Below are 22,746 nucleotides of genomic sequence, written 5' to 3'. Positions count from 1 at the left end.
GCTTCCTAGCCACTGCAGCAGGGAAGGCTGGGTGTCGGCCCCTGGGCTCTGGGGGTCTGTGAAGGGTCAACTGTAGAAGCTGAAAAGCAGGGATGAAAGTTGAAGGGGCTCCAAACAGGATAATTCATGACAGCAAGGCCCAGGCAGGAGAGCAAACCCGGCAGAGCAGGTTCCCAGACCCAGAGAGACTCAGGAGGAAGGCAGGGAAAGAGGGACCCTTGGCACTCCTCCCCAAGGAACTCTCCTTAGCCTGAGAACAAAGACTCTTAAGAGTTCTAATTCGCTTCTAGCTGCACCATCACTAACATCTGAAACTAGTCTTTAGGAGAGAGAAATGGACCCCATTTTGCAGAGGAATAAACTGAGGCCAAGGTGCTCTGAACGACTTGTCTGAGGCCCACAGCACATGAAGGCAAAGCCCAGGATGCAGGTCCGTGGTGACCTGGGCAGGGTGGGCAGGTGGAGGGTTCATCCCCTCAGAAGCCTACACTACAAGTTTCTTTATTTTAAAGTAGCATCTAAACTCTAACGAAAATGACCAATGAGCTTTCACCACCTGTGCTCAGCACGCCCAAGGCTTCCAGTCTTGGCTCTCTGCTAACTGGAACCCTGAACTCCAGCACCCTCTGTTTCTCTCTCTGTTTAGAGGCAGCACACACTGAGTTAACAGTACAGTCACATGTTGCTTAACGACGGGGATGCGTTCTGAGAAATGCATTGTTAGGTCATTTCCTCATTGTGCAAACACCATGGGGTGTACCTACACAAACCTACATGGTAGAGCCTACTACACACCCAGGCTATATGGTCCTAATCTTACGGGACCACTGTCGCATATGCGGTCAGTCCTTGACCGAAACGTCGTTATGTGGCACAGGACTGCAGTAATCAGTTTTTCCTTCTATTCATGCATGTTTTGCTCCAACAGTGCGTACTTTCACTAACAGAAATAAAGTCATCCCTCTGTCTCCACTTGTGCCAACCTCCTCCCCTCCTCCAATAAAGCAAAGGAAGAAGAAGTAGGTTGAGGAAGAACTGACAGATCTTTTCCAGACTCCTACTAATTGCAGCTTATTTTAAGTGCTACCCCCGATGAACACATCGGGATCTGAAACGCTGACAGGTTCTCCCTCTTGGAGCTGCTGTCAGGGAGAAACAGGGCTTACCTGAGAGCACACAGACTAGCTGGAGGAGGCCTCAGTGAACGGTCCCTGTCACACCCACTTAGCCAACCTCCCCTCCACCTTCAGGCTCTCCTGAGCATTCTCCACTCCTACCACAGAAGCAAGAAGGATGGGACTCACCCAGCAAGCCACCCCAAAGTCAAACACCAGCCCACGTGTCCAGCCCAACAGCCGGTACTGTTTGCAGAGCACCTGGCAAAATGATTCGGTAAGGCACCATCAAGGCCTTGGTACCACTGGGAGCCATCTCAGGGTCCCCAGGACACCTTCAGATGGACAAGGAGGTACAGAAGTCAGGGTTGGGGGGAACCTGGGGCCCACCAAGCCACCTCCCTTCATTTATACACTAGGGAAACCAAAGTCCAGGAGGATCTGAGATTCACTCCAAGTCACCCTACTCCCTACAAATCCTTGCCCACCCCATTTCTAACCAAATCAAAGCCTTTATAACATCAGTCATTTTGATCACTACAGTTCGAAACAGAGGTAGAAAAACAGAGGTCAAGCCAAGCCAAGTGAAAAAAAAAAAGAAAGAAATGACTGGGAAAATACAACTGTCTCAGAGGGGGCACTGTTTAAGCTAGCAAAGCAGAGGGCGGCTGTCTCCCAAGAATGAAAGGTTTCAGTGAGGCTACGCTGGCTTGGCCGGGGCCGTGTCTCCAGCACCTAGAGCCAGGCAACTGAGACTCAGCCAAGTGAGAAGAGAACAAGAAGGGACGAGCTTGAATGAAAGCACCAGAGAACGCAGGTGGACAGACAGAACGTCTCAACTGACCCAGGGGTAGGATATAGGGGTGTGAGGCATCTGTCCCAGAAATCATAGGGTGTTTCTGCCCCAAAAGACCAAGAAATTTGTCCACCTCAATCATTGAGCCATAACCTGCTGGAAACCCTCCCTGGTTCCCCACTTCACACCAAAACTTTGCACCATAAAGCTCTGAAGCTGGTACACAAGACTCTAGTCTGCCTTTTCCATCTCATTCATCTCCCATATCCCTTTGCCAGTGCTCTCCAAACAGCACCAATCCCTTTCCCCAAAGGCCCAGAACTTCCCAACCTTCTGTCTTTGCTCACAGTCCTGCTCCAACCTGGACTGCTCTCACATTTTCTCCGCTTGCTAAAAAATCCTATCAATCCTTACAGAATTTGGGGAGGAAAGGCTCAGGCCCAGAGAACAATATGGCGGTCAGCTTCCTGAAGGCAAAGACAGCGCCCCTTTCTGTCCTCATCATCCTCATACTTCATGGAGCCCACAGCCAACTTGCTATTTAGCAAAAGGTAGAGATAATCCTTGGAATCCAAGAAATCAGCCGTAAAGTGATAGCCCAGGAACAACTTAATCTCAGCTTTGTTTTAACAGGGGGACTGTTGTCTCAAGGAGGGCCAGTTGAGGTCTGCCAGATATCAACAAGAAGCAAAGCAACAAAAACCGGTGTTCTCTGCCCCTGAACCACCTCTGGGCCAGGAAGGCATAGAAACCCAGCCAGCCGTTGTGGATCAAACTTTAAACTTAGCCCTGCAAGGAGTCAGAGGGAGACGCTGGACTCTGACTTGTCCAGCTCACTGTTTGAGTCAGCAGAACTGGGTGTCCCAATGAGGTCTCAGCCAGCAATGAGCTCATCTAATCTCCAAAGTCCCCGTGGGAATGGGGACCAAGCGTTGTGGTCCCCCGACTTCCTCCCATGCATTCAAGGGACACTAAGTGACCAATTCACCCCTGAGACATCCAATTCTAGTGCCTCTAAGAGCAAGATCAAGGAACACTCCCCCACCCCCATTTTGGGTTAGAACTATCTTGAGCAAGCAGCTGGGTGACTATTTCCACAGTTCTTATAGATCTTAGGAGTATTTACTTTTTTCACATTACCCCTCTCGACTCTGCCTCCTGAATTCCACTCAGATTAGAACTCTGTCCTACAGGGGCATCTCCTACACCCACCCCAGCCACCCCTTGTTGTAGGGGGGCAGAAATCACTTCTGGGTGTGTGGTCACTTTACACACAGCTGTGAATTCAAGCCAGGATCCCAGCCAGCCGGCCACCAAGACAAAGAAAGTCCCAGGGCCACGCTACCAAGGCCCAAAAGGCCCAAGCCTCTGACTACCCATTGGGGGTGACTGTGTCCTCAGAGAACAAAATGCGGCTGTCAATCAAGGTTCCAGAAGAGGACTAAAGGAAGGACTGTGCAGGACCCCCTCCACACCCCTACTCTTGTCAGGGAACCATTCCCGGCAGAATGACCCAAAAGGTATCAGAGAGAGAAAGAAAAAGCTTCGGGAACAATCGCAAGTCTCCTCAGAGACTCCCTGCCCTACTACCTAAAGTGATCTCCTTCCCACCACTGCCATCCAGCACCCCCATTTCACGGCTCCTCCATTTTACTTCCTTCAAAGCACTTATTCACTATCTGAAATTCTCTAGTTTTTTCTTTACTGCTTGTTGCTGTCCCCCCTCCCCCGCAGTGGATCTTGGTTCCACGCGGGTAGGACAGCCACATAACGAGCAGCGCCTGGCACTCCGGGTCCCTCAATTAAAATTGATGAATTCAGTTCAACAAGTGAACCGTATCTGAAGGCCTTACTTCGTGCCAGGTGCCGGGCACTAGTGGGTGAAGGGATGGGAGGAGGGCATTCTCCTGTTTTAGCCAAGCTTGGCCGAAAGAAGGAGCTGGCCACGGGGGTGGAAGGCGGTCCCGCGGGGAGACACCAGCAGGGGACAGCTGCTGCTCTTCCCCCCATCAGCGTCCCCTGCCCCCTCCGCCCAGCCCTCCAGCCCCGGGGGCCGCGGCGCCCGCGCTCACCCGCTGCAGCTCGTTCTCGATCTCGACGGCCTTGAGCACGATGGGTCCCCGCACCGCGTACTCCACCGCCTTCACCTGCGGGTTCATGGACTCGAGCGTAAGGATGCGCTCGCGCCGGCTCCGCTCGGGCCGCACCTTGAGCACCGCGGAGGCCTCAGCGGCCGCGCTGCTCTGACTACGGCTCCAGGGTCCGGGGGTCCGGGGGCAGCAGCCCCGCCGGACCAGCGCCGCCGCCCGCTGCATAGCGCGCCCGTCCAGAGAAACCTTGGCACAAAAAGAGAAAGAGAACGAACACGTCGCGCACAGCCCAAGGCCGGCACCTGTCCCCCAAGCCCAGACAAGGGCTGTTTCAGCGAGCGGTGCCAGCCTGGCTCCGGGGCTGGGTGCCCATCCCCCGGCGACTCGGACCCTCCACGCGCCACTGCAGAGCCCAAGCGCTGCACAACCGGGTTCTGCAAAGGCTGCGCCCAAGGCATGCATGTACGTGCCTGTCGCCGCCCGGCCACTCCTCGCCGCGCCCGGCTAGCGCGCACGCCTGGAGCGGCTCCCGGGCTCCGGCGCCCCCAGCCGCATCCCAGCGCCCGGAGTCCGCACCGCCCGGCTCCCTGCGCTCGCACACCCACCGCCCGCGAGCCCGCCCCGCGCCTGCCCGCTGGCTCCTGGGCCTTGTAGTTCCCCAGCCTGTTTCCGGAGCAGGAGAGGGGGGTTGGCTGAACTGCAAGTCCCATTGTGCCCCGCGCTGGCCCGATCGAGGGCCGGGCAGGAGGCGGGAGTGGTCGCTTGGCTCTGCCGAGGCTGGGCGGGCTCTTTGTCCGGGCAGAGGGGATGGAGAGCCGGGCGGGGCCCAGGCAGGGGCTGTCCTCTCAGCCTTCTGCGAATTTAGAGCTATTTGCAGCTTCTGGCTGGAGGCTCATCCCGCCTCCCACTCCCTCCGCCCCCCACCCCCAGCACCTGCAAGGACGCAGGCTGAGAGATGGTGCAGTCCTCGCCCCGAGTTTCATCATCCAGGGCCTGACGGTGGCAGCGGCCGCTCGCCGGGGGCTGGTAGGAAGTGGGGGTTAGGAGTTTGGGACTTGACTGCCACTCTTACCCCTCTGAACGTCGGTTTCCTTGTCACGAAACGGAGATCTGCCCACAGCCTGTAAGGGTGGTGAGAATTAAAGGACCAGCACCTGGCGTATACCAAGTGGTCAGGCTTTTCCTGACCGCTCCATCTGGAGCCCTCCCCACCTCCATTACTTCTTTTTGTTTCCTTCAAGGCGTCTGAAATTATCTTGTTTAGATACTTTCTACTGGCGTTTGGTCTACCTCCCCCGTTAACCATAGAAGCTCCAGAAGGTCAGGGCCGGCGTTTTCCCTGTTGCGTAGTCACAGCATCTCTAAGGGTTCCCGGCACGTAGTAGGCAGTCAGTAAATATTTGTCGAAGAATGAATGCTCAGCACAGGGTAGCTGTTATTTTTGGCAAAGATATCTCCGGGCAAAGGCACTCTGGCTCAGCCAGAGCGAGTACAGTGCGAGAGTTGGACTGGAAAACATCGAAATGGACCGAGAGGGTGTGGAGAAGTCACCCTCTCTGGGCCCCAGATTCTCTATCTGCAAAAAAAATTGGATTAAATGACATCTGAAGTCCCTTCTGGTCTTGGAAATTCTGTGTCTAGGTGTTTTCAGGCAGAAAAACAGTCCAGAGCTCCCTCACCCCAACAAAAACACTCACATTGGATTTGTGAAAGTAGGGGGCAGGAGGCACGTAAAAAACACAGCGGTGTAAGGGAGAAGGTACTACAAAATCTAGGTTTGAGCATGTTACTTAGCCCTTGTAAGCTTTGTTTCTCCATCTGTAAAATGAGGTAACAAACGTACCTCATGGGGCTGTGGGAAAAGTTCAACAAGGTAACTGTAAAAGCTAAGAGTTTGGAACCTCGTGCTGTGGGTTGCTCTTGTTCATCCTTGTCAAGAGAATGCCATATACTTTGATTAAATAAATTGATTACTGATAAAGGGAAAAAGAGGGTGGGGAGAGCAACAGAAACCCAAGATCTCTCTGAGTGTTCCTATGTTGGCAAACTGGTTTGGCTCACTGAGGGCCCTAGAAAGATATTTGGGCTTCTTATCACTGGTTCCACCCCCAGCACCTGTGTCTACACTAGCTCCTTCCCAGCCTCTGTCTCAAGGGCCAGGTATTTAGTCTCCAGGTAAAAGACTCTCCCCCAGGGAGCTTAGCTTCTCTAAGGACTGCACTGCCATCAATGTCACATTCTCACCCGCTCTGCCCAGTTGGGTAGATATACACCCCCACACTCTCCTCCACCTCCAAAACACACTTAACCTTGACCTGCATATGATGTAAACACAGTCCCTCACTGTTCACCCATGACTTGGTGCACTTCCTGCTGTCTCCACTCCTGAGCAGTAGGGACAGGGGAGCTGGGAGGGAGGGTAGGCATAGAGAGGTAAGCACAAATCATTTTGCACAACTGGGAAAAACAACGCTCAGAACACAGCCCATCTACGTGGGTTCCCACGTCATCATTGCAGAAAACAAGTAGTGCCCCAAATATGTCCTTTGCCAACCTGTCCTGATTGCATAAGAAGAAAGCTCCCTTGCTTTCTTGTGCACTACACTTGACAATTGCAAAGTACTTTCTTGCCTGTCACTGTATTGAACCTGATAGACATCAATGAAGTAGAAAGGGCAGGCATTGTCCCCATTTTACAGAGGAGACTCAGAGAGATGAAGTGACTTGTTGAGGTGGCACAGTTAAGTGTAGAGCAGGAGCTGTGGTTCCTAACCCAGTGCTGCAGCCCATCCACACAGGGACCTGGCTTATGGAGCTCTCTGGGTGTGGATATCTGAGCTGCCCATCACAATGCACCGAGCCCTTAAGAGACTTTTGGGTGGTAATTGTGATGATGATGGTGGTAACAGTGTGAACTCTGCCTTTATTTTGCCCTCTAGACCAGATCGGGAAGGGGCAGGAGCGGGCTTCTAAATATTGAATATAAAACCTGATTGAAATGGTCATGATGCCCTCCCTGTGCGCTGGAGGAGAGCTTCAAGTACACAGCAAGCTCTTGACGGCCCACACAGTTGGGAGAGTCATATGTTGGCAAGACATGGTGCCAGTCTTCATTCCTTACTGAACAAGTTCGTACTGGGCACCTACCATGCGCCAGGTACTGGAATGAGCTCTGGGACTACAGTGAGTCACACAGACAGTCCCTGCTCGCACAGAACATACAGTTTCTTAGTGAAGGCAGATATCAGTTAGATAATCGCACACAGAAATGTCATTTCAAACGGTGATAACTGCTGGGGAGAAAAGGACAGAGTTTTATGAGCACGTAGAGCCCGGGGGTCTGAGGGAAGGTTTACCAGAGGAAGGGGCCTGGCGGGATGATAAGGGATGGCAGTACCGGTGGGTACGGTAGACATGGAGATGTGCCCTCACTCCTCAAGGGCGAACTTGCCTTCAGCCAAGCGGGTGGGATCAGCAGACAGCCCCCACCTGTCAGTGCCTTCAGGGTCTGCCTCCCCTGCACAGAGCCACCTTGCTGCCACGCCCTCCCTCGAGAAGCCTCTATTCAGTGACTAAGCAAGACTGGGGGGGGCACTGGAGCAGTGTTTGCTCCAGGACTTCCCTAGGAGGTTGGCTGAGGCTTTGGCAGTCCTGCATCACAGGTTTTCTTTCTCTGCCTGATCCTGCTTCCTCTTACAGGAGTGGATCCTGATATCCATCTTGTACTTCACACTCTGTCTCAGTGTCAGTGGTGAGGCGGACAGTATCCCAGGCCAGGGGCCACTGAAGGCTCACAGGTCTGAGGAACTCCAAGAAGGCTAAGGTGATTGCAAGCACAGTGAGGGAGGGACAGGGCTGGAAGACAGGGGTCAGAGGGGAGCAGTGTTAGCACACTGCTAATCCAGGCCAGGTCCTGGATGTAAGAATTTTGTTTTTCATCCTAAAAACAGTTAGAAGCCTCTGGAAGGCTTAAAGTAGGGGAGTGACATGATCATATTTATGTTTAAAATTCTGCTTCATGGAGGATGAGTTGGAGGGGGGCAATGGAAGGTGCAGGAGGATGAATTATAGCACCAACAAGGTCCAGTGTTTACCTGGACCAGGGCATGAGTGATGAGAAATGGACAGGCTCTTCTGCATCCCCAGAACCTAACATGTTCTCAGAATTTTTGTTGAGTGAATGAATGAGGAAGTATATTATATAAGGTCCATGCTTTGCAGTCCAGCAGGAGACAGGCAGTGTGTGGCTGAGTGTGGTAAGGGCAGCCCTGAGGAGCGCAGAGCAGCCAGCCCTTGGAGTCAGGGAGCGCCATTCCACTGAGCGGGGATGATGAGGAACTTTCATAAATAACCACCGAGCAGAACAGAAAGTGAGAGGGTCTTCCGAGAAGAGCAAATGGGCACTGTGGGGCTTCAGGGAGAGACAGAGGATCTCCCAGAATGTCAAATCATGCTCAGGCTAGGTGCTGGGTGACTCAAAGGTAACTCTTACTCCCTTGCTCCCAAGGGACTCTTGGGGAGCTGGGGAGAAGTTAGTGCTCTCAGTAATCAAATGCCTTGGCTAATGGTCCAGGACAGTGTTCTAAAGTGTTGTCCAAGGAGCCCCTGTGTGTTTGCTTAAAATGCAGATTCCAGGGGCCTGCCTGGTGGCGCAGTGGTTAAGTGCGTGCACTCCGCTTTGGCGGCCTGGGATTCGCAGGTTCAGATCCCAGGCACGCACCAACGCACCACTTGTCAAGCCACGCTGTGGCGGCGTCCCATATAAAGTAAAGGAAGATGGGCACAGATGTTAGCCCAGGGCCAGTCTTCCTCAGCAAAAAGAGGAGGATTGGCATCAGATGTTAGCTCTAGGCTGGTCTTACAAAAAAAAATTGCAGATTCCAGAGCCTTGCTCTAGACTTGCTTGTCCTGAAACTCCAGGGGTGGGTTTGCCCAGAGGTTTCCTTTAATCAGGATTCTGATGTGCACTGAAGTTTGAGAACCACACAGACAGGGCAAGGCTGGGCGGTATCATGGTGGGAAAAGCCCAGATCAGGGAGTTCTGAATTCTGATTCCAAAATTGTCACTAATCTGGTGTGTGGACTTGAGCCAGTGCTGTCCCCTCCTTGGGCCTTAGCCTCATCAGCTGCAGAGCTACCTGCATTTCTACCTGATTTCTGAGTACTGGCTCTTCTGAGAGCTTGAAGACATTTCAGCCTCCCCTCCCAACCCAACTGACGCCCCCAGTCACAGCTACAGCCTCTGCTCACTAAGCCTCAGTTTCCTTACCTATCAGTGAGGTGATGGCTGAGAGGATTAAAATGATATTTTTCTTGTGGGTATTTGGGTAGATTAGAAAGTCTGAGAGGATAAACACTCCATTGTTAGTGGTGGTTATCTTTGAGTGGTGGGATTACTGGTGACTAATTTTTCTTTTTGATTAATGTTTTAAAAAATAATAATAAAAAATTAAAATAAATTTTAAGAATATAAACATGGAATTACCATTTGATCCAGCAATTCCACATCTGGGTATATACACAAGGGAACTGAAGGCAGATATTTGCGCACCAATGTTCCCAGCAGCATTATTTACAATAGCCAAAAGGTAGAAACAACCCAAATGTCCATCAACAGATGAATGGATAGACAAATTATGGATGAAGAAAATGTAATGGAATATTATTCAGCCTTTAAAAGGAAGGCAATTCTGACACACGCTATAAGATGGAGAAACTTAAAGACATGCTAAGTGAAAAGGACAAAGGCATATTATGCAGGCACAAAATGACAAATATTGTATGATTTCACTTATATCAGAGGTATCTAGAATCATCAAATTTATAGAGACAGAAATTCGAATAGATTACCAAGGGCCAGCAGAGTGGGAACGGGGTGTCATTGTTTAATGGGGACAGAGTTTCAGTTTGGGCTGATGAGAAAGTTCTGGAGATGGATGGTGGTGATGGTTGCACAACAATGTAAATGTACTTAATGCCACTGAACTGTACATCTAAAAATGCTCAAAAGGGTAAATTTTATGTTATGTATATTTTACCATAATAAAAAAAATAATGAATTAGGATTTCCTGTGTAATGCAAGAAAATTTTAAAAGGGAAGCAATGTAAATCTTAGAATGCTTATGGCCCTGTTTCAGGGATGGCTACTGAGCCGTTTCCGGGGTGTTAGGAGGCATTTGCTTGAGCGTCTCTCTCCCTGTCTCTCCTATCCTTGCCGCTCATGTTTTCCTTTCTAGATAAGGGCCTCATGTTTTTAAAGTCAGCCTTGAGTTTTTAGGGGAAAGTTAGGGGGGCTTCATTGAGATTCTGCCTGCTCTGAGTCTCTTTGAAGCAAATTATCGCCTCTCTAACAAGCAAATATTGGTTGAGGTGAGCTAAGAGCCAGGACACCTGTATCGGTAAGCTTTCAAAATGACGTGCAAAGTGGGTTAAAGATAAACTGCGATACAAAGCCAAGCGCGACACAGACCACTGGCTCGTTCACCGTAAGTGTGATTTGTGGGGATTGAGACTGAACACAGACATTTCACAAAAGCAGCATTTACCGTTCAGTATTTCACCGATAACACTTCAAAGCAGAGGCAGGCACGCTGTGGTCTTAGCAGCTGACTCAGCAAACTCCAGGAGGGGCTGGAGAATGAGGAGAGGCAAGGGTAGAGGAGCGAAGGAGAGAGAGCCAGTGCAGAAGCTTCAGGAGCGAATACTATGTCTTTCATTCAGTGTGTTTGTTGTTCCACATGCCTTGATTTCTTGCTTCCTGGCCTTGCAGGAATGGGAGGACTCTGACTGTACCTCTGCCGTGGGGGACATTTGGGAAAGACTTCAGAAACAGCCCAAGGGACTCACATAAAGAGATCCTTAGCAGCAAACTCAATGACTTCAGCTATTCATGCCCTAAAACACAGACAAAATATTAAGCAATGGCTCAAATCAATATTTCTAGCTGGTTTTCCAGGTTTTCCCGGATATTTTCTTCATGAAGCCACAGAATCTTTCACCAGAGAAGCTTGCAAAATAGTTTCAGGACCTAGGAATTTAGAAAAAATATTTATGCAATACCGTCAGCCCTTAGGCTTTGTAGTTCTCATTTATTCTTTTAGTTTTTGAATTCTAGTTCTTATTCATTCTTCAGGCCGCTCTGTGTTTTAAGAAAGCAAATCTGTTTCTTATTTTATGCCTGGGGTGATGGGCACAAATATTTACCTAGAACGTTATCTATGATTTGGGTTTAGTGCCAGGGTGGCCTGGCACAAAGCTTTCTTTATTAATAATCTTATTAAAATTATAGCTAATATTTATTAAGCATTTTTAATGTGTTGGGAACTGTGCTAAGTGGTTTACTGCATCATCTCTCACAAGCCTCAGAACAACCCTATGACATACTTACTACTGTGATCCCCATTACACAAATAGGAAAACTGATGTTCAGAGAAATTGGGCTACTTGTGAAGAGCACATAGCTAATAGGGGGCAGAGCTGAGACTTGAACTTAGGACGTCAAGGGCTAAAGGCTCAGTCCCATGAGACTGTCCTCACTTCCAACACCAGCCACAAGTGGAGTTCCGAAGCTACCCACACTTCCGCCCAGACAACTACAAACTCAAGGATTCCTATGACGCACCCCCTGCCCCGGCCCCCAGGCTCAAGTTCAGTGATTCTCTAGAATGACGCATAGAACTCAGGAAAATGCTATACTTATGATTACAATTTGATTATAAAGGATACAACTCAGGAGAAGCCAAATGAAAGAGATGCATAAGGCAAGGTATGGGGAGGCAGTGGCACAGAGCTTCCCTGCCCTCTCTGCGTATGCCATCCTCCCAGCACATTCATATGTTCACCAACCCACAAGCTCCCCAAGCCTCTCTGATCAAGAGTTTTTATCAAGGCTTCGTTATGTGGGCATGATTGATTACATCTCGACCATTGATGATTGACCTCGATCTCTAAACTCATTCACCTCCCTGGAGTTTGGGAGGTGAGGCTGAAAGCTCCAACCCTCTAATCATGTGCATGGCCAGCCCCTCCCTTGACAGTATCTAAGGGCTCACCTTGAGCCACCTTGTTAGCACAAACTCAAATATAGTTAAAAGGGGCTCATTATGAATAACAAAAGACATTCCTGTCACTCAGGAAATTCCAAGGGTTTTAGGAGCTCTGTGCCAGGAACTGGGGAAAAAAACAAATGTATTTTTTATTACACCACAAGAGCATATTTTTGAATCCTGTCTTTTTAAAGCCATTCTGCCAATCTATGTCTTTTGATTGGGGAGTTTAATCCATTCACATTTAGTTACCGACAGGGAAGGACTTACTATTGCCATTTTGTTATTTGTTTTCTGTATGTCTTATAGTTTTTTCTGTCCCTCATTTCCTCCATTACTGCCCTCTTTGGTGTTTAGCTGATTTTTTTTGTACTGACATAGTTTGATTCCCTTCTCGTTTACTTTTGTGTATGTCCTATAGATGTTTTCTTTATAGTTTCCAAGGGAATTGCATATAACAACCTAATATTCTAACAATCTATTTTAAACCGATACCGACTTAACTTCAATCACATACAAAAACAATTTCTTTATAGCTCCACCTTCCCATACTTTCTGTTATTAATGTCACAAATTACATCTTTATATATTCTGTACCCATTCATATAAGTTTATAATTATTTTTTATGCTTTTGTCTTTTAAATCCTTTAGAAGAACAAAAAGTGTAGTTACAAACCAAAAGTACAGTAATGTTGGTTTTAATATTTGTCCATGTATTTATCTTTGCTGGAGAACTTTATATTTTTGTATGGCTTCAAGTTATTGTCTAGCATCCTTTCATTTCAAGTTGAAGGACTCCCATTAGCATTTCTTGCAGGGCAGGTCTAGTGGTAATGAACTCCCTCAGCTTTTGTTTATCTGAAATGTCTTAATTTTCTTCCTGCTTTTGAAGGACAGTTTTGCTCGACATAGAATTCTTGGCTGACAGGCTTTTTATTTCAGCACTTTAAATATATCATCCTACTGCCTTCTGGTCTGTAAGGCTTCTGCTGACAAATCCTCTGATAGTCTTATCATGAATCTCTTGTACTTGATGAGTCACTTCTCTCTTGCTGCTTTTAAGATTCTCTCTTTGACTCTGGCTTTCAATAGTTTGATTATAACGTGTCTCAGTGTGGATATCTTTGGATTTATCCTAATTGGAAGTTCAGTGAACCTCTTGAATTTGTATATTCATGTCCTTCCTCAAATTTGGGATGTTTTCAGCCATTATTTCTTCAAATAAGCTCTCTGCCCCTTTCCCTCTCTCTCTCCACTCCTCCTACGAATCCCATAATTCTAGTCCACTTGATGGTGTCCCATGAGTCCCGTAAGCTCTGTTCACATCATTCTTTTTTTTCTTTTTCCTACCCAGACTTGATAATTTCAAATGGTCTGTCTTCAAATTCACTGTTTCTTTCTTTTGCCTGTTCAAGTCTGCTGTTGAATCCCTTTAGTGAAAATTTCAATTCAGTTGCTGTATTTTTCAGCTTCAGAATTTCTATTTGGTTCTTTTTTTATAATTTCTGTCACTTTGTTGGTATTCTTATTTTGTTCATATATCATTTTCCTGATTTCCTTTAGCTCTTTGAGCATATTTAGGACACTTATTTTATAATTTTATTTATTTATTTATTTTTCCCCCAAAGCCCCAGTAGACAGTTGTATGTCATAGTTGCATGTCATAGTTGCACATCCTTCTAGTTGCTGTATGTGGGACACGGCCTCAGCATGGCCAGAGAAGCGGTACGTTGGTGCACGCCCGGGATCCGAACCCGGGCCGCCAGCAGCGGAGCGTGCGCGCTTAACCACTAAGCCACTGGGCCGGCCCCTAGGGCACTTATTTTAAAGTCCTTGTCTAGTAAGTCCAATGTCTGTGTTTCTTCAGGGATGGTTTCTGGAGATTTATTTTGTTCCTTTGGGTAGGCCATGTTTTCATGTTTCTTTGTATACCTTGTGATCTTTTGTTGAAAACTTGGCATTTGAAAAAACGAGCACCTCTCCCAGTCTTTGCAGACTGGCTTTGTGCAGTGGAAGACCTTCATTAGTCAGCCTGGTGTGAAGGCTTAAGGTCTCCTTGGGTGTTCTCTGGGCATTGGTCTTTTTTTTTTTTTTTTAAGCTATCTTTATTTGATGCTTTTTTGTGTGTGTGCGTGAGGAAGATTGGTCCTGAGCTAAAATCTGTTGCCATCTTGCTCTGTTATTTTGCTTGAGGAAGATTGTCCCTGAGCTAGCATCTGTTCCAATTTTCCTCTGTTTTGTATATTGGATGCCACCACAGCATGGCTTGACAATTGGTGTGTAGGTCCATGCCCAGGATCCGGGCCTGCGAACCCTGGACTGCCAAAGTGAAGCATACAAACTCAACCACTACACACCAGTCTGGCCGCTGGGCATTGGTCTTTTCTGAGCCTGTGTATGTGCTTTTTTCCCAATTCTCCCATATACACAGCAGTTTTTAAGTGTCTTAATTTCCCCAAGAGTCTCACTCCTGTTTTTTAAAGGGGTCTTAGCTGTTCTATTGTATTCCTCAATCAGTAATCTCTTGCCCCAGGCATATGAGGGTTTGTAGTCCCCTTTTGGATTTCATGAACCATGCCTACTGCTTCCCACAGCTTATCCTAGCCTGAGATCTGAACTGTGCCATCGTTGGCTATCTGAGCTCCAAGTTAGGTGACACAGGGACCAATCAGACAGCTCCCACACAGGTTAAAATGTTGAAAATTAGGTCCACTCTCCTCTCTCTGGTTCATGGAAGAGAACTGGAGACTGGACTGCTGCTTTGCCTAAACCACTCTGTGCCACACTGAGCAAGGGGTGGGGCAACAGCAAGTAAAAATGCCATGAAACTTCCTTCCATTTTGAATGTGGCTTCTTCTTGGGCATTTGCTTGGTTGTTGCAGGTTTTTGACTGATTTTCAGAGCTCCTATTAAGTTATTTTAGCCAGTTTCCAGTTGTTTATTTAATGTTTCCATGGGGGAAATGAGGGCCTAGAGCTTTCTAGTCCACCATCTTGCCGATGTCACTCTAAGCATCTTTTTAATAATGCCTGACCATAGTAAATTCTCTGTGGTCTCCACGAGGTAGGTAACAGGTGAAGTGGGACAAGCCAGGACCTGGTCAAGACAGCAGGGATGCTGGCGTCTTTGTTTCCTCCATGCTGAAAGAAGGCCAAAATGTCAGAGCCAAAGGTCCCTTGCAGTTACCCAGCACCACCCCCCCATGAAGATAGGGACCAATGGGGCTATTACTGCTGCCCAGACCATCAGCCAATTGAGATCTGAAATGAAGTGTTTCTCTCTCCCTTCCCAGGAATAAAGTTAGCTGCCCATATTGAAAACAGCTTTACAATGTGCTATGTGCATTCCCTTTTGTTCTCTCATTCAATTTTCCAACCACCCTGAGAGGTGGGTGCTATTAATCTGTTGTGCAGATGAAGAAACTGGGCCTGAGAGAGCTTGAGATTTCTTCTAGGTCATGTGGGTTATCTAGTGGCAGGGTCAGAACTTCCAATTGGAAACCTATGTCTGTGCCATGATGCGATCAACTGTAATTCTGCCCATGGCTAAAGTCACATATTCAATGTGGAGTCACCTTCTCTGCCTCCATGGACAAAGGGCGTGCTACATTTTCTTAAAGGTGACAGGGTGAGGGATTGGGGAAGCCAGATCCCAGGATACAAAAGGAGTTCAGACCTTTTAGGACCATTTCTGATGGAAGATACAGCAGTGATGCAAGTTGCAGATGAATGAGGACAGGGGCTGCTGGTCACAGGCTCCTTCCTTGTAAGTGCAAAGAAAAGTGTCAGCTCTCAAGCTAAGAGCACCATTCATAAGGAAGAACTTGCCGTATTTCTATACTTGGAGAACAAGCACCTTGGCCTTCCAGTTGCAAGGCCCTGGTTCTGGGCCCCCAGCTTTTCTTTCTTCCTCAGACTCAGGCACTGTGCTTCTGGGTTAGATACTTGATTAGACACTTTTGTCCCCTTTCTCACTGCCTCAGGACACAGAGGACAGGGGATCTTGGCTTTTGAAAAGTTTGGGGAAACAGAGCAGAGAAAAATAATATATATGAGAAAAAGGCAAATCTTACAAGGACCCGATGATCTCATACTAGTCCAGAGCACCCAAGTACCTACTATGGTCAGGGCCTTGCGGAAGTCAAGAGAGGCTGCAGCCAATGCCATTATCTGGGGGTCACTTTAATTCAGGCAGAAAAAAGGCCAAAGCAGGCTACAACAATTGTGGTCTCCTTTTATTTATATATGTATTAAATAAATTTTTTTATATAAAATTTTTCAAACTCGCACAAAAGTAGGACCCCTTCTACCTACCCACTAGATTCAACAACTGTTAACATTTTTGCCGTATTTGCTTTATCTATGTATAACAGGCTTCATCAAATCAAAGATGCCAATGATTGTAAGACACCTTATTTTATGCAACAATAAGAAAGAGAAAACACTGCCATATAGTCGTTAAGACACCACAAATTTTTTTTTTTTCGTGAGGAAGATCAGCCCTGAGCTAACATCCATGCCAAGCCTCCTCTTTTTGCTGAGGAAGACCGGCCCTGAGCTAACATCTATTGCCAATCCTCCTCCTTTTTTTCCCTTTTTCTCCCCAAAGCTCCATTAGATGGTCGTATGTCATAGTTGCACATCCCTCTAGTTGCTGTGTGTGGGACGCGGCCTCAGCATGGCCTGACAAGTGGTGCGTCGCTGTGCGCCTGAGATCCGAACCCGGGCTGCCAGCAGTGGAGTGCGCGCACTTAACCACTAAGCCACAGCGCCAGCCCCAAGACACCACCAATTTCTAAGATACGTTCTAATTTCAGGAATATTAAAATGTAAAAAAAAAAGTGTGTCTAAAGAGTGTGTATTATATAACTCCATTATATGAAGTTCTAGATCAGCTCTAGTTCTAATCTATGGTGAAAGAGATCATCAGAACTGTGGTTCCCTCAGTGGGAGGTGGGAGAGGGGATTGATTGGGAAGAGGCAGGAGGAATTTTTCTGGCCTTTTTGTCTATATGCAAAATACAAAATATTCTGTATTTTGATAAACTAATGACATTTGTCAAAACTCATTTAACTATAACACTTAACATCTATATATAAGACGTAATACTGTGTGTATTATACCTCAATTAAAAAATTAAAATAACAAAATGTGACTTGGAATAAATTTTTTTTTTTTGCGAGAGCATTTTAAAGTAAATTATAGTAAATTCTTCAGCATGCATGTCCAAAAAATAAGAATATTCTACTACATAACTACAATATCATTATCTTAAGCATTAATACAATGCCATTATATCGTACCTAAAAATTTAACAATAATTCCCAATATCATCCTTAGTCCATATTCAAATTTCTCTAACTGTAATTGTCTATTTTATTTTTATTGTTTTTAAACTTTTTATTATAGAATAAAACACATATACAGAAAACTACACCAAACATACATACAGCTTAGTGAACTATTGTAAAGTGAACACTTTTATATCCACCACTCCGGACAAGAGGTAGGACTTTGCAGCCACCTCAGAAGCCATCCACATGCCTCATCTCAATCATAACCACCCCTTTTTCAAAAGGATCACAATTCTCAGCAAGATTCCCTGAGTTTTTGCATATCGATAATAGGTTGTTGGTTTCTGTGCCCTTTATACTCAGTTTAGTTGAATACGAAATCTTTGGCTCACATTTTCTTTCCTTGATATCTTAAATATATGACTCTATTTTCTTCTAGCATAAAGCATTGTTGTTGAAAGTCTAATGAAAATTTAATTTTCTTTCCATTATAATTCACTTGGCCTTTTTGTCTAGATGCATAAAGGGCCAATTTTGCTCTTTTTCTTTAAAGTCTAGAACATGCCATGGTGGTCATTCTGGGTCAATATTTTCAGGTACAAGATGCGCCTTTTCAATATCTAATTTCAAATCTTTTTTTTTTTTATATAATTTTATTTATTTATTTTTCCCCCAAAGCCCCGGTAGATAGTTGTATGTCATAGTTGCACATCCTTCTAGTTGCTGCATGTGGGATGCGGCCCCAGCATGGCCAGAGAAGCGGTGCGTCGGTGCGCGCCCGGGATCCGAACCCGGGCCACCAGCAGCGGAGCGCGAGCACTTAACCGCTAAGCCACGGGGCCGGCCCCTAATTTCAAATCTTTATTTCAAGAAAGTTCTCTTGAATTACAATTTTTAGTATTTGTCACGTTGTTCTCTTGGTTTGGTTTTCTTTTGTAGTTACTCCTATTATAATATGTTGGATCTTATTTACAAGGCTTCAATATTTGTCACTTTCTCTCAATTCCTTCTTCTTTCTTCTTTATTTTTAATTTTAAAACTTTTCTGTTTTTTTCACCTTCTGTTTCTCATAAGGCATCATCTGTAGTATGGAATCATTTTTGTTTTCTTTCTGGTTTAGTTTTATTTCTGAAATAACTTATTTATTCCTAATTTTTCCTGAGTTTTATCACTTAATTGTCATATTTTTCTAGTTCTGATTTATGCTAATCTTTGATATATCTTTTGAAATGTCTTTTAGCTAGTTTTGAAATACTAGTTTATACTGCTCATCAGTTTTGTGTCAGGGAACTTGGTCAACTGGCTTTAAGAGTCCATGTTGTCTACACTGCTCCACCCCTTTCAGAGCTTATCAGAGACCCCTTGTATCATTTGATATTGGAAAAACCCCTGTCACTTCAACTGCTTTGCTCAAATCAGCCCACTCTGCCTTCCCATGAATACTTTTTTGCTGGCCCATCAGATGCCCTGTTTCTTCCCTCTGCTTTCTCCTGCATAAATGTGGATGTTATGCAGATGTTATAGTGTTGGTGGTGGTGGTCCTCACTCTCTTATACTTTGGAGTTTTGGGGAGACACCTTATTATCTGGCCTTGTTGTAGATGTTGGCTATAGTTTTTGGTTTTACCATCTAGTTGCTCTGTGTTTTTGTTTGTTTGTTTGTTTGTTTTTGATGGGGCGAGGATTCAGGGAGGATAAGAAACTATGCCACTGCTGTGCCTTTCCAGAATTCTCAGGGAGGGAAAAACAGCCAGGAGAGCTCAGGAAGCAAATTATTTTATTTGCTTATTTGCTGCCAGGCCAGGACCGTGTGCCATGTTCCTAAACCACGGTTAGGTGTGAATAGGAGAAGATGGTTCCCAGGAAGCAAGGTATATTTTTGAATTCTATACCAAAGAAGCAGAAACACAACAGGTGTTCACTACAGTGTTTCCTAGAACGTTTCATTTGAGGGGTTCCTCTTATTAAAAAAAAAGTATGATAACACTCATCCAAAATAATCCAATTACATGACTTGTCCTTTAACCGTATCTATTTTAAAGTTAATTTTTAACTGTATGAATAATTTACAAACACGTTTCTTCATAAGAGAGTAACACATTGGAAAAGGCTAAAGTCCTCTCTGGCCACTCCTCAGTGACCCAGGTCCCCTGGCTATTTTTTGATGCCTGGCTAACTTTGCCCCGTCTCCACAGACTTTTGGTTCATGACTCTGCCCTGCCAAGGGAGCATTTAAAGTCACTTTAACATTAACCAGAGTTAAATGTAATTTTGAAGGTGAATCCATTAACAGCTATTTTGGCGGATTATCTATGCTGTTGTTGTCCTCCATTTGTATAAAAATGTAAAACGTGAGAAGGGTTGAGAATTTTAGGAATTAGCTCTTTCTCTGTTCTTTGGCTTGGTGAGGGCCTCCAGGCATGGTTTCATCTTGGGTCAGCAAGCTCAGCGTCGTAGCGTTGATAACGAATGGGTGTTTTGGGTCAGCAGCTTTCACAAGGTTTATTGAGATTGCTTTGATTAGGATGCGTTATGATTCAAGTTGCAGAAAACCGTGCTCATATTGACTTTTAAAAAGGGATATATTGGCTCGTGGAACCAAACAGCATGGAGGTGTTTGGCACTTCAGGAGTCACTGGATTCAGGGCTCTCACATCAGGTCATGGCTATACGCCTTGCCCGACTCCAGGGACCCTGATATGCTGTATGGCATGAGTCCCACACCATGTACACTCTTGGTGACGCCCCTGGAATCCTGTGCTGTGGGTCCCTCTCTTTGTTCTGCTTTCTCTGTTTGCTGACTCCTCCTTGGCGGCCTCCCTTCAGAGCAATAAGAGGGCTGTAGTAGCTCCTCTCCCCACCTCCTGTCACCAAAACCAGGAAAGAACAGAGAACTTCTTTCTCCCAGAATTCCCAGGAAAAGTCCCCTCATGACTCCCTGGCTCTGAGAGGATCACAGGCCCAGCCCCTGTGCCAATCATTGAGGCCAGGGGAATGCTGATGTGCCGATTGGCTCATGACTGGTCAAGTTTAGCAGCTTCTTCAGAACCTCTCGAATGAAGGGGGAAGGAGGAGGGGATCAGGCTTGGTTAACAGAATGGGGCTGTGACAAGGGATAGCTCAGCCTGGCTTCGATGGCACCCCCCTCTTATAAGAGAGCATATCACGGTGGTTGAGAGCGTGGACTGCAGAGCCAAATGACCTTGGTTCTAATACTGGCTTTACCATCAAGGGCTATATTACCTTCGGCAGTTACCAAATGTCTTTGGGCCTCAGCTTCCTCATCTGAAAAGTGAGGGATGATAGCACACACCCCATAAGATTGTTGTGACATAAAATTGATTAAATATGCATAAAACACTTAGAACAATGATTGGCGTGGGTCTAGATAAGTCTTTGCCCTTATTGAAAGAGATTAAATGATCCTGTGGAGAGTATAAGGGAAATGCTCTGTACAGCAAGTCCTGAATAAAGGGCAGGATTCCTTTGGCCTAAGGCTGTGAGATACAGTGACCGGAAGTGATCCCTTTCATCAGCTCATCCTTCTCAGCATGGAATAAGCATTTCCATGCTGGAGTGTGGTTTGCGTTGAGGAGACCTGGGGATGAGGTCACAAATGTTGGAATGCCATTAAGGACAACCCGTTGTGAGATTTGATTCACAAAACTTGTCCTAGAACTTTAGACTCTGATTCATGATTTTGCTGACAGCCTGGGGAGCAGCAACTGCTTCAATCTGTGACGGAGCACACTGATTTATAAACCATTTATAGCTCTCCTCTTCACTTAACACAGCTGTGCCACAAATGACTTCAGTCGCAAGTAGAGGGGAAATTGGGGACTGTGATTGAACTTCACAATGAAGCGTTCACTACCCTTTTCAACAATGCTTTCTTCATAAATCCTAATTGCCAAACATGGCAATTAAGAGAAGCCTGAAAAACAAGAGAGGCTTGTGTTGCAGGCCTTCTTTTCAAACTGCTAAATGTTGAATTCTCTGTGCCTGTGTCTGGGTCTGGCATCTGATTTCCTTCCACAGCCTCCTCCCACCCCTTTCTTAGTAACAGTCTCAGATCCTGGCAGCAGAGGGCATGTGAAGCTGGGCACATTTTATTCTACACAGACAAGGTTATATATTTTTTTTATTTATTTTTTTGTGAGAAAGATCAGCCCTGAGCTAACATCCATGCTAATCCTCCTCTGTTTGCTGAGGAAGACCGGCTCTGAGCTAACATCTATTGCCTAATCCTCCTCCTTTTTTTTTTTCCCCCAAAGCCCCAGCAGATAGTTGCACGTCATAGTTGCACATCCTTCTAGTTGCTGTATGTGGGACGTGGCCTCAGCATGGCCGGAGAAGTGGTGTGTCGGTGCGCGCTGGGGATCCAAACCCGGGCTGCCAGTAGCAGAGCATGAGCACTTAACTGCTAAGCCACGGGGCCGGCCCCAGATAAGGTTATATAAATCTTCCTGTTTGAAAGTAATTTCTTTTGCCCTTTATTTCTTTTGTGTGCCTTTAGGAGTCTGCTTGGATTCCTAATAGCCCGTATCCCTGGCTGGCTTTGTTCTCTGTTTCAAGCAAAACATATTGCTTCCAATGACTTTCGTCCAGACACTCACATGTTTATTGAGGGCCTACTATGTGCGGTCACCCTGCCCGGTGCTGATGTAATTAGACACCTTCTCCATATTCTTTTTTTTGTGTGTGTGAGGAAGATTAGCCCTGAGCTAACATCCGATGCCAATCCTCCTCTTTTGTGCTGAGGAAGATTGGCCCTGGGCTAACATCCATGCCCATCTTCCTCTACTTTATATGGGATGCCACCACAGCATGGCCTGACGAGTGGTGTGTCAGTGCGCGCCCAGGATCCGAAACTGTGAACCCCGGGCCGCTGAAGCGGAGTGCGTGAACTTAACCACTGCGCCACCGGGCCAGCCCTGAGCTTCTCCATATTCTTTCACGCTAGTTTTTTGTCCAAAAATTCTACTTTTGACACTGTTCCCTTTAATTTTTCTTCTTTTTTTAAAAAGGCATTGGCTTAGCTAAAAGACCTAGTCCAATATAGTTACCCCCTGTTCTGGAGGGCTAACAGATAAGACTGAGGCTGTCGAGTTCCCCTAGAATACATCAGGCTCTGTTACATTTTCTTGTTTTCCAACACGCTTCTGAGGGCGCTCTCCTCCTCTCCTTCTTCTCATTTTACTAAAGTCAGGCCAACACCCTGACTCTTCAGGGAAACTTTCCCGGGTCCCTCTGATTTACATCTTCCTACTCCAGGCTCCCTGAGCCCACCATTCTTGGAGAAAGCTTTGCAGTTGGACTGTGAGCGTTGATTTACTTGTCTGTCTCCCTCACCAGGGTAGAAGCCAGGCACGGACCATGTCTGATCAGACCTACTATCCCCAGCG

The 22,746-nt window shown here is 46.4% G+C and overlaps 2 protein-coding genes across 3 annotated transcripts in view; one reads left to right on the top strand and one right to left on the bottom strand.

Moving 5' to 3' along the window:
* GPT2 (glutamic--pyruvic transaminase 2) overlaps nucleotides 1-4,510 on the bottom strand; it is a 32,850-nt gene extending 28,340 nt beyond the window's left edge. The window contains exon 1 of one of the 2 annotated variants that reach the window (XM_058527730.1): nucleotides 3,984-4,510. In XM_058527730.1, coding sequence (XP_058383713.1) covers nucleotides 3,984-4,463 — 480 coding nt within the window. In that variant the 5' untranslated portion in view covers nucleotides 4,464-4,510. The remainder of the gene's footprint in view (nucleotides 1-3,983) is intronic. The other variant, XM_058527731.1, reaches the window with a different exon arrangement.
* A 2,639-nt stretch (nucleotides 4,511-7,149) lies between these two features.
* Nucleotides 7,150-22,746, top strand: part of LOC131395923 (serine/arginine repetitive matrix protein 3-like) — a 107,176-nt gene continuing 91,579 nt past the window's right edge. Inside the window, exons 1-2 of the mRNA XM_058527698.1 lie at nucleotides 7,150-7,158; nucleotides 7,701-7,798. Coding sequence (XP_058383681.1) covers nucleotides 7,150-7,158; nucleotides 7,701-7,798 — 107 coding nt within the window. The remainder of the gene's footprint in view (nucleotides 7,159-7,700; nucleotides 7,799-22,746) is intronic.

Source organism: Diceros bicornis, chromosome 32, assembly GCF_020826845.1.
Source record: "Diceros bicornis minor isolate mBicDic1 chromosome 32, mDicBic1.mat.cur, whole genome shotgun sequence".
Lineage (NCBI taxonomy): Eukaryota > Metazoa > Chordata > Mammalia > Perissodactyla > Rhinocerotidae > Diceros > Diceros bicornis.
Note: the sequence above shows the minus strand (reverse complement) of the source record. Positions and strands in the feature narration are given on the sequence as shown.